We start from the raw sequence: 12,874 nt of genomic DNA on the forward strand, positions 1-12,874 counted from the left end.
TATATTAATTTATAAAAGTATGTTTACTCATTACAGGTAAATTTTATGTCAAATCTGCACTTGTCAATTGGAACTTTCTCTTGAAGATAGGGATGCGAAATTTACGAAATCTTTTAAGGGCGTGGAATTATTGAACTTTTAAAGGGATGTGAAAATTATGAAATATTTTAATGTTTAATGTAATATTGTTATTTTAATCCTGGGTATGTAGGCCTTTTTTTACGTATTTTAAGGGTGTGAAATTTATTAAATGTTTTTAGAGCAACGCGAGGTACAGTATAGAAGTTTGTGAATCTGTTGTTTAGACCAATTAAACTTTACGTATAGTACAGCATTTTGTCCAACAGGTGACGCTGATGCAGGGCAATTTCATATATCCACTTACGTATGCTCGTCTCCGTGGATGTATTATCGCAGTCATCTGTTCTGAAGTGCCCATTTAAAGCATGCATATGTGGCCTCGGAAACAATTGTTTATAGAGTGCTTCCCTTGGAAATTTTTGTATCTTTTGAAAAAGATATTGATTAAGGACAGAGAGAAACTTAGTAAAGTTTATATTTTATATCATTAGTGCCTTTGGATGTTAAACATCCAATTTCAATACTGAATCTGCCTGCATCATCATTCCTGCCATTATTTCAAAATCCCCGAAGATGGATTTTAATTACTTGTTAGACTTGGCCCAGAAAAATAAAGAAGATGCTGTACAGGAGGTAAATATATTAATTGAGTTAATAAAACATGGACCCAAATTAAATTTTTAAGTTCTAAATATAGCGCTGCTGTCCTGTTTACGAAACTTCAGCGCTGTGTACTGATTTACTTTGTTTTAGTTATCCATCCTAAATTTCCAAATGTACTGCCACATATCACTCCGACATTGGCTTCTTATTTAGTTATATACCTTACATAACCGAAATAAATTTTTTTTTCTTGTTAAATAAAATTTTGCAGTATGAATTCTTGTTTCATTTATTTATATGCAAGATGGGCCATATGGAATTCATAGCAGTAATATGAAATTAAAAATCGGAATGAATCGACCACAAATACGAGAATCAGTTTATTAGGTTTCCTAGTAAAATTTTTCTTAAGCTTTTCCAATTAATCATGAATCAGTATGATTCAATTAGTTGCATCAAAAATGCGTTTTTGTGAACATATTGCAAATGTTGACCATATATATTTTTATTCTAAATCATTCCCTCGAATTTATTATTTAAAACAATTTCATTAAAAGTAGTTAATAATTGGATTTCATTTCTGGATTACATTTATTAAGAATGATTGCTGTAATCAGGAAAGATCTGATCATTGTTGCTGGCAGAATTCCTCTATATCAATGACAGAATTCCATGAGCTCTCCCACTAGCCTGGCTACAATATTCAGAGAACGTGTTGTACTGTATAGTTACGCCAAAACTAAATAAAGTGTAGTACCACCCAGTTGGTATGTTCTGGGATTATTGCTGCCCAAATCTAGTACCTTCCATTTATCAGTGTCAAATGTCAACTTCCTCTCTTCAGTCCACTACCTAATTTAATCAGGATTTGTTAGAGTAACATACTCTGATTACCCTCATTAACCACCCTCTCTACATCTTTGTATCATCATTAAACTTAGACATCAGACTTGATATGCTTTCAAATCTATTATTAATATTTAAAACAGTAAGTGTTTTTATCACTGAATCCTTCAGAAAGATTTAATCCTGGTAATGCAATGGTTGAGGATTAGTAGTTATTACTTTTTGTATGTTCTTAATAGTGTCTTTAGTTTTGTTTTAGCTGCTTTTTTTTTTTGTTTGTTCAGTTTGTTTAAGCTGAAGGGATGCCTGTGAGTCTGCACAATATTGTTAATATTTCTGCATTGTGCCAGATAGTGAAATGCTACTTTTCATCACATTGGCTTATTTTGAATAATTCAAAAGTTTCTCAAAGTTCACCTGTGTGGAATGGTGAAAAAGAGAAACTGCCCAAAAATTTGTGTAAGTCAGCTAACCCCAGTGTATTTTGCAATCCAGGAATGTGTCACAATAGTATCCTGTGTTAACACAAAAAAAAAAAAAAAGGCTAGAATGTTATTCTGACATGTAGTGTGCATCATTGTGGTAAAATTGATACTGGAGGGAAAAAGCCACTGATCATCACCTTTTACATTTCTCCCAAAGGATAGGTGGAGATAATTGGCATAGTTGGATGAGCTGTGGACTGCTTACAATATCAACCAGAATAGGCGATGGCAACTTCTTTCTTCCCTAATGAATTTAGCAGGTGTTGCTTTGTAAGTGACATTTCTTAGTAACAGTACACATGCAGATGGTAATATGTGAAGAAAGCTATTTATGGGGAAAAAAAAAAAAAAAATGGTCGCAATAAAGATGGGCACGTGAATTGATGTAGTACCATTATTTTTGTTTCTGTCATACAGAATTTTCATGTGAGTGTCATGAGATGCTTGCTTGTGACATAAAATCATATCAATGATTCTTAGGTGCCTCGGTAGCCAGGTGGGCAGGAGCAGCAGTGCATAGCACACGCTTCTTGATTAGACTGGGGTTCGAGCCTGTCACCACCAAATATGGAGGATGCGGAAAGGTCAGGGAATGACCACCGCATATCCCTGGAGCAATATGGCCTTAGTTGCTAATGCTCCTAAAAAACCAAATAACAACAATGATTCTTGATTATAACATTTTGTTTTTACATACACAGGCAGAATTAATGGAATTTCTTTTTTTTTTTTTTTTATTGAAATACATTAATTTCAAAGTGTTTTCCATAAATATTTGCTTACTTCATTGTGTTGGAGTAATGACAAAGTTTTGTGCAATTAATGCTTCAATAGCTTAAATTTGGCAGAGATTAATTGTTTTACATTTCTGTTTTATGTTATGAAAATTTAAATATAATCAATAAACATTTTTTAAATGAAAATTAATTAGTATTTTTAGTGGCCAAAAAAACACAATTGCAAAATTTTCAATTATTATTAAAAAATTAATAAGCATTGAAATGTAGTGATAAATGGTCAAACATTAGAACACCAAGTACAATTCAAAAAACCAAATACTTTTTTCAAATATTAAAGTTAAAATCTGGAGCCTGTTAGGCTGTGTGATGATATCACTTCTATTACAAAACAAAGTGATATTGTTGATGGGCTAATAACTACTGTGTCTCTTGCCACTCAGCCATCCCATTATCTGTAACAGCATCTTGCTTCAATTATACAGACGTTATTCATATTAACATTAACCCATCCAACCGTCCATGACCAATAGTGAATTGTGTGAACAGATTAATTATAAGCTTCTGAACTTATTCGTGTACTTAGACAAATTTGGCTTGGCCCTAAATCCGCAGAAGACTGTAATTATGGTGTACTCGCTCAAAAAATCCCCTACGCTCGTACACCCGAAACTTAATGGCAAACCTATCCCAGTTGTTGAGACGCATAGAGATCTGGGAGTAACATTTGATACGAAACTTACGTTCAAGTCTCATATTGACCTGATTATAAAGAAAATGAACTACTTACGTTGGGCAACAAAACAGCACCTCTTGCACGTGAAACAGACTGCAACAACCGCACGATATTTAAGAACCACGGTGTATTCGGTCATTTTGTATGGCGCAGAATTGTGGGCGTCAGCCACCCCTACCGACATTAGGAGAATATATGCGAGTGAATTCTGGCTGCTGAAGTGGGCAAACCATAAGCACCATCTCCCTCAACAGTTAAGGACCACGCAGCTCTCTGAACAGCTTAAACTGCAGCGTTTACCAGACATCATTGCCTGGAAACGATTAATAACCGCAATCAAAATGATGACTGGCACGATATCATCACCATGCTTCTGGCAGCTTTGTGAGTGGCACATCCCGCCATCTGCATTAAGAGGTACAAAATCCTTGAGAATGAAGACCAACAGACTGAAGATGGCCGACAGGTTTATACCCGCTAGTGCGTTAGAATCAATTAAGTGCCTAACACGTATAGGAATTGACCTACTAAGGCTCACAGAAGATCTAAAATATAGAAAACAAACCGCAGTGTGGTTCGCTGAGGCTACTGTTGCCTAGCAGTTGTGTGAATTTCTGTCAAGAACTGTGCGTGTGCAATTGAACAATGTATATCTCTCACAAGTTGATCAGTGGATGCGATGTCAAGATGAACTTTTGTATTACAATTGCCAGGACTCTAGACAGAAATGTAGTGAAGAGTAATGCAATTTATATGTCATCTTTTCGTGTATATTTGTTGCCCTTTCTTGTATATTTTAGACATTCTTTTATTCACATTTTATGGTAATCCCCTGGCATTTTCTGCCGTGAAGGGAATTTGTCATTTACCAATGTAAACCTATATTTAAATTTGGTACGACAAATAAAGATTTATTTATTATCAAAAGCTCTACTGAAATATAAGTATATGATGTCAAAATTATTTTTCGCATACAATTCCATTGTGATTACTTCATAGTAGCTAATCAGAATCCATCTAAATTATTAGATGGGATCTTCCCTTAAACAGATTTATGCTGTGATTTCTGTATTGTCAAGATAATCCTGCATTATTTGTTTAACCACTCATTCCATTATTTTCTCTGGAACCAAAGTCAAGCTTCCAGGTCTATAATTACCATTGGATAACCCTTTGTAAGTAGGAGAGGCATTTTCACATTTCCAACCTATAGGACCCTTTTGTGAATCCATGGATGCTGTCCTTGGATTTGTGTAAGCAAACTGGTGGCCATAATAGTGGCCAAAGGTTTGTTTACCTCTTTTGCTGCTGCTTTTAATATTGGATAGATTCTATCAGTCCCAGGTGAACTTTTTGCTTTAACAATTTCTTTTTCATTTTCTTCTCATTTATCATCATATGGTAAATGAGAAGAAATACTTCTGCTATCCCCATCCCTAAATACTTCATGTATATATGTAGGTGAAAAATATTTATTCAATTTATCATCAACCTATATGGGATGTCATTCATGTGCAGTGGATCAATGTGTTTCATCCTTTTCCATAGTGTTAACATAAGCAAAGATTTCTTAGCCAAAAGACTTATTATCAGTTTACCTTTGAGATTCTCGAAGGTCAACTGTATGAGGATAGAAACGACTGATTATGCGGGTTACAGATATTGACAAGCTGACACCTTAGAGGGGGGGGGGAGCTAATTGATCTAATTTTCTCCATTTCAAAACATAATTTGAAATGGAGAAAAAAGTTTAGACCAGATGGCAGGAAGTGTTCTGTTAGCCAAAGTTGTTGATTAGTGCAAACTACCCACAGAGGTAACCTCTGTGGGTAGTGAGGCTGACCGCATAAAGAAGTTCAAAGGTCCAGTGTATGAACCAATGTGAGGGGGGAAAGCACATAATTAGTCTATTTTCCTGTCTTCTTTTTATATTTTTTATTTTATTTTTTTTCTTTCTTTATATTTTTATTGTTGTTTTTGATTAATTTATTATTATTATCATTTTTTATTATTTGTTTAAAATTATTATTTTTTATTATGATGTTTTTCATTATTATTATTATTTTATTTTTTATTTTTTTTTTTTGTCTGGCATAGAAAAAGTGTGTAGCTCTTACCAATTATAATATGTCTTAACATTCTAATCCCTCCCACCCAATAGCTTTATTTCAGACTAGTTTATATTAACTGATAAGTTTATAATGATTACAAATGCTAAGTAGGTTTCTTAGCATTTGTAATCATTATAAACTTATCAGTTCATATGACATACATTTAGGCCTAAATACGGAACAGTATTTGTTAGTTGATATAAAAAGTTTTGTAGCTTCTGTGATTGATCTCCAAAACAATTGCAATTTGCATTTGTTGACAACATCAGCTGCTCCCTGAAAAGAATTTAAAATTTTTTTAAGACCATTGGAGTCATCTCTCCAAAAGCAAAATCCCTTCCCTTTACCTTTGACAGTAATGTTAGGATAACCAAAAAATTGAGAGTATTATTTTCTGTTGTTTTTTGTCTAACATGTTGGATAGAAGACTGTCGTCCACTAAATCCAGAAAAGTTCTAATACTGGACTAATGATCAGTCACTATCTGGAGAGTTAAAATAAGACATTCTGATTAGTGGCACACTTTACTTGTCTATAATAAAAAGTTCATTATACTAATAAATAGTGTTCGGTTTGGCCTGTAACATACTCCTACTCCCATTTTTGTTTACTCAGTATTGATATTACATCGTCATTTATGTTATTAGACTGATGTGACATTACACAAGCAGTTTGTGTCAGTTATGTGTACTGTTTTAGAATCTGTGTGCTTCTTAATGAAGGGAATAACTCCTTCCCCTCATGGCCTTTCAATACATGTACTTGCCATATTCAGTATCTGCTAAATCAGTGGCACCATGTTTCTGATTATCTCTGTGATGTACGCATTTCCATGGCTTTGAATTCATCCAGTTTATTACTGTGCTCTTACCATTTGTTTATAAGCAAATATTAGTGTCTCTTTGTGCTCTTAGTAACCCTAACATGCCCATTTACTTGCTTAACTTGCTTATCCTATGAGAACCCCTTGTAGGTCTTGTAATTTCCCATAGCTTGCTTTCCAGGCTAATGCATGTGCTAAAAGAAGCATCACAGGAGGAATCAGTTTCACTTCTGCTTACAGCTGCCATTAAACTGTTAGTCTGTGTATCCCTGTCCCCAAAATTGTCAGTTTTCTGACCCACCTAACACTGCCTCGATAGCATCACCAAATATTCTTGTACCTCTTCTATTTAAGTGTATCCCATCCCTGTAAAAACAGCCTTACCTCTTTATAAGCATAGATCATGCTGAGAAAAATCCTAATCCCTAAACCTTATGCAGTGTCTCAGGTAAATTAAATAACAAAGCTCTCAGTATATACTCCTTCCTGTCATGGCTGGAAATAATTGCAGAAACTTTCTAATTTAGCCCCGACTTGTGACTTTTTCTCAACATTACCTCATATCTTTGAAGAAAATTGACCAATTGCTTTTGTTTAATATTATTAGTATCATTGTACAATGATGTTACTTTTTATGCCTTAAAAATAACTGTTCTACATCATTGTTTTCTGTATTTATTAATGTATTGATGATGATATATCAGGCTTAATGTCTAGATTTGCAGACAATATGAAGGTTGACAGTATGCTACTGCAAGAGGATCTAGAAAAGTTGAGCAGATGGGCTGATAGGTGGCAACTGAAGTTTTAACACTGACAAATGTAAAGTACTGTATATGGGAAGCAGTAACCCCAGAGTAATGTATCAACTGTGTGGTACTACACTGATTGTGGTAGAGAATGAAAAGGACCTGGGGGTAATTGTGCAGTCAGATATGAAGTTTTCTGAGCAGTGCAGACAGTCTGCAAGAGTAGCTCATGGTGTCTTGTCAATGATACACAGGAATTGCCGACCGGGCTAGCCGAGTGGGTAAAGTACCTGCCCGGCAACCCAAAGGTCGCGGGTTCGATTCCCGCCTCGGGCTTGGATCAAAGTACTGCAAAAACCTTGGGAGGTGCAATATGGCCACAGAAGCCGATGCGCCAACAACTACCAAATCAAAAAAAAAAAAAAAAAAAACACAGGAATTTTTCTAGCAGGGATAAGGATGTGATTATCCCCTTGTATAAGGCAATGGTCAGGCTTTACCTACCTTGAATACTGTATACAGGTCTGGAGGCCTCATTTTAAGAAGGATGTAGAGCTGCTGGAATGAGTACAGAGAAGAGCAACAAGATTAGTGAATGGAACAAAGGGTTGCTCTTATGAAGAAAGGCTTAAGTTTTGCAAATTACAGTGTCTGGAGACTAGGCACCTGTGAGGTGATCTGATTGAAGTGTATAAGGCCTTGAATGATTTGAGCATGCTCAATGTTGATGGGATTCTTTCTCTTGCTCAGAATAATCGCCTGAGAGGGCATAAATTCAAATTGAGGAAAGACAGTTGTAGGATAGATGTTTGTAAGTTTGCATTTAGCCAGTGGGTGGTTGATTGCTGGAACAAAACTCCATCTGTCATTGTAGTAGTTGATAGCTTAAATAGATTCAAGGCAGAACTAGACAAACATTTGGAGCAAGTGGATGGGTGAAATGAGAAGATTTTCTTTTTTTTCTCTCTTTCTTTCTTTTTTTTTTTTTTTTTTTTTTTGGCTGATGCTGTATAAGCCTGCTTTCTTGCATCATATGCCTTTACTAATGCTATCAGCACCTTCTATGTTTGGTTAACTTGCTGTTACCTGATTCATGCGAGTAGGTCTGGTGTTAAGTCAGATAGCTGAGTGCTTGATGGGTCCCCCTCTTTAATTCCCCTTTCACTTTAATTGCTTACCATTAGGGTTGCAGTGTACAAATCAGGATATTTTGCTAAGCATAGTGAAGAAGGTATGAGGAAGATCATTGAATTATTGATTGGTTGAAATATTTATAGTAGGACAATAAATAATGGGCAGCTGAAGGCCATTCACTTGACTTCACATTCTGTACTAACGTTATGGAAGAGAAGGTATAATGAGTGACTTTCTGTTTGTTGTTTTTCTCCCTACTATAGTAATTGCACTTTCAGAAAAGTGGAGACAAGGCAAGGAATATAAACTCATTTGAGTGTTAGATTAATTCCAGACATTATCTGCTGTATAAATAGTGTTTTTGGAATTTTATTGTGCCCTGGGTTAGAGATAGTAGATCAATGCAAAAACAAATGCAAAAAAAATTAACAGCAAAAGGAAATACCAAGTCAGTGAGATGTACAGAGACTTGATAATAAAAATTATCTTAGAAGATTATTTATATAGTAGTAGTGGCATATGATGCAAGAAAGCAAATTTATGAAGCATCAGCCCAAAAAAAACCCTCTTACATCACCATTTATCCCCTCCAATGATTTGTCTAGTTCTTCCCTGAAATTATTCACACTGCCCATTTACACAACAAGAGATGGAAGTTTGTTCAAACAATCACCCACCCACTGGCTGAAAGCAAACCTCTGCACGTCTATTCTGCAACCATCCTTCCTCAGTTTGAATTCGTGTCCCCTCGTGTGTAGTCTGAGCAAGAGTACAAATGCCATCGGCAATGTTTTTATGAAAAGGATGCATTATTTGCAGATTTGAAGATGGTTTTTTCCTTGTACTGCAGATATAAGTATGACTGGATAAATACAGTATATTAAGAACCAGTGTCTTCATAATGCATACTTAGGTAGTTAAAAAGTTCTAATAAATTAATTAAAAAAGTTCATATTATATTCTAATTTAAAATACATTATTAATAAAATTACCAGCAGTGATCATAGTTTAAACCTGGCTGTAGTATTGACCCCTTTTGTAACACAAGTGATATTGGTCCCCTGACAGGGCCCCAGATTTTAACTTGAATATTTTAAAAAATCATCTGGCTTTTGATGAATTGTGCTTTTAGTGTACTAATGCTTCAAATTTTATTAGATTACAGTGTTCATTTTTTTAATAATAAAAATTTGAAAATCTGAAAAATTTTTCAAATGTGTTTTTTGTCTATAAAAAATATTCATTAGTTTTAATGACATAGAAAGTTTATTAATTATACTTAAATTTTCAGAAATATATTGGTAATATAAAATTGAAACATGTAATATCTGCCAAATTTAAGTTTGTGGAGGCATTAATTGCATAAAACTTTGGTATTACTCCAAAAAATGAAGTCAATATTTATAAAAAATGCTTTTTGTAAATAATTTCAAGTCAATAATTTCAATTTATAAAAAATTGAAATTAACATATTTCAATGAAAAAAATTAATAAATTTGTGCTAATTTTGCTTCCATGTGTGACAAGTATTATAAACATGAAATAGTAACATGAAATCATTCATATCTTTTTTTTCCAAGGCTCTTGAACATTCACTACATGAAAATTCTGAAGGGCTGAAGTACAAAAAAAAAAATTGCAGTATGTTGTTTTGTGTGCACATTATTTTTATTTCCCTTATGAATATCCTTCGTTTGATGCCACTTGCAAATTGATGCCTTCTAAATTCATTAGAGAAGAAAATATCGCCATGGAACAGGGTATTTTAGTTGATGTGATAGCATGCAACTGTGTCAGTCTCTACTCCTCCTCTTTATAGAATTATAAAATATAACAATATGTTTTTTTTTTTTTTTTTTATCTTCGGTTGAAGCATCAATTTTGCTGCCATGATGCGCACTACCTGTTAGAATAATGTTCTGGCCTTTTAGGTAATATAGGATGCAAATATAGTGAGATAAATGATGATTAGGTGTTTAGCCAGTAAAATAATATCTTTAATACAAATAGATACTGTAGCTTTTGAGACAAATTGTGCCTCTTCTTCAATAGAAAATGGAAACTTTAGAGATAAAATTATTCTAACGGACACAGTTGTGCATGTGAGGGCATGAGGTAGGTCATTCAATCATTAAACTGGTGTTTATTGTTGCTGCATGGACATGTGTAGTTTTTCTCCAGCGCTTGTCTAGACCTAAAACGGTTGTCTCTAAGAGGGAGGCGCCTCTGTAGCCAGGTGGGAAGGAGCAGCAGTGCATAGCACATGCTTCTTGATTAGTCCGGGGTTCGAGCCCGTCACCACCAAATATGGAGGATGCGGAAAGGTCAGCGAATGACCACCGCATATCCCGGAGCAATATGGCCTTAGTTGCTAATGCTCCTAAAAAAAAAAACCAAAATAAAATCTAAGATGGAGTGTATGTACATTTATTTGTAATTAAAGATATTTAGTATCTATTTGTATTAAAGATATTATTTTACTGGCTAAACACCTAATCATCATTTATCATCCTATGGCCCATTTATCCTCAAATATAGTGAGGTTAGCTGATTTACTGCTCATGGCCACAAACTTGATCATTGAAGCTGTCATAGACATTCTCTCAGGTATGACAAGCTGGGATTGCTGCCTGGAGTCTAAAATGCTGATGGAACCGATATTCAGGTGATACTTGAGTCAAGGGGACTGGATTACAGCAAAGTACAGTTGTTCTGTGACAGCCAAATCCTCTGCTTATGATGGTGGGCCTATTAGTAACCTTGGATATAATCCTTGTGTGCAAGTTCTGAAATATGACACCTATGTGTGAACCAATGTAAGCAGGGGTTGAGATGTGGTGTCCAAAGCACAGAGGAATGCCACACAATTGTGTCGTCAATACCAGGCAATATTAGTAGTAAGCAAAGTGGTAGTGAAGTACTACCACTTTGCTTATTGGAGGCTTGAAGTGGCAGAACCCATGTTTAGTCTCCAATGCAAAGCTCCAGCAACCCTTCTCTCTTCCACCATGCAGTATGAGCATCATGGCAAGATCCACTCATCTTTACATTTTGAGGCTACAGATCTAAAACAGAGTGTTCAGGCACGTTAGAGTGTCTATTGGACCAAACCCATTGATAACTCTGTAGGAGGCATCCAGATTAGCTAGCATATAATAATGCTGCTGCTGCTGCCTCTACTCTGCCGGATAGTGACTAGAGTAGAGTGAGTCTGAGTAGTGTGTATGCGGGGGCATTGTTAAGACCATGTTATGTCAAGGAGCAGGGTATATTCTTTATTTCATTCAAATCATGAATAGTCAAACTAATAGAGTAAATTTATCTGCAAAAATATTTAACCCTCCCAAACACTTCCTCGTTCATTTAGTTACAACCTCAATGATGTCCATTTCCAGCTACAATCTGTCAAGACCCACTTACTTTTTCTGACAGAATTCTAGTTATCAGTTGTCTCAACCACTATTAATCTCAGTTGCCGTGATTATTCACTCTATGATTCCTTTCCGTTCAGAGTTGGTTCTTGTATATATGTTTTCTCTGATATTTCTTGTCAGAGACTTCCTATTTTGAAATCTTCTCTAGCTTAAAATCACTCTACCCTATTTTGTCAAATTCTTGTTGCCTCCATCGTTTTCTCTCAACTCTACTAATCACTTGGAAGAACTATTTTGATTTCCTATCTTTGAAAGTTGACTTTCTCTAGTCCAACTTTCTTAATGGTGAAGTAGTTTTCCATGGTGATTTTAATGTTGAGGTGAATGGCCCTCTAGTCACCTCGGATCACAATTTGGTGATGGTCTCTTCTCCATTGGAGTCTTTTTCTCCTGTCCATTCTCAGCCTTGTATTGTTTGGCTTTACAAGAATGCAAAATGGGATGAGCTGTGCGATTTCTATTCTTCCTTTCCTTGGTTGGATTACTGTTTTAAATCTGATGTTAGTGTTTGCTCAGATCATGTCAGTGAAATTATTCTTGTAGGTCTGAAATGATCAATCCATGGGAGGTCATTACACTACCTTAAAATCTCATCATTTATCTAAACCTTGGTTTTTCAATAAATGTGCTAAGGCTCTTCAAGATAAGAATGTTGTATATCACAATCGGCTTCCATCTAATTTTCCAGATTCATTTTCTGTCAAAGCTTGCAACAATTGTAAATTAGTTATTAATCAGTCCAAACTAGATTTTGAACAAGCTAAGAGTAGAAAACTTGCTTTTAATCCAAACAGTAGTCGAACAAGTCATACTGGTCTCTTGCCAGAATTATTGGCCACGACTGACGCCCATCTGTACTCTCACCTCTTTTAAAACTCGATAGTTCTATTGCCACCTAATGATAAAGCTGACCTGCTAGCATCCTACATTTCTTTAAATTCTTGTATTGATATCTTAGTAAACCACCTACTACCATTCCTGATAAACTACATTTAGTGGAGTGTACTGGGAATGGTATGGAAGATAGACCAACAGGTCTATCTTCCATACCATTCCCAGTTTAACTTCCATCAAAAGGATTTTTTAAACAATATTGATGTCAAGAAAGCTCCAGGTCCAAATGGTATTTCTCCAC

General features: G+C 35.2%; 1 protein-coding gene across 1 annotated transcript in view; it reads left to right on the plus strand.

The window, feature by feature from the left end:
• The first annotated feature begins 416 nt into the window (after positions 1 to 416).
• LOC150077468 (uncharacterized) overlaps positions 417 to 12,874 on the plus strand; it is a 31,229-nt gene continuing 18,771 nt past the window's right edge. The window contains exon 1 of the mRNA XM_090386326.1: positions 417 to 714. Within this exon, the coding sequence (XP_090242452.1) occupies positions 655 to 714 (60 nt within the window). The 5' untranslated portion in view covers positions 417 to 654. The remainder of the gene's footprint in view (positions 715 to 12,874) is intronic.

This window comes from Mastigoproctus giganteus, chromosome 12 (genome assembly GCF_048544385.1).
Source record: "Mastigoproctus giganteus isolate SK-2022 chromosome 12, ASM4854438v1, whole genome shotgun sequence".
NCBI lineage: Eukaryota > Metazoa > Arthropoda > Arachnida > Uropygi > Thelyphonidae > Mastigoproctus > Mastigoproctus giganteus.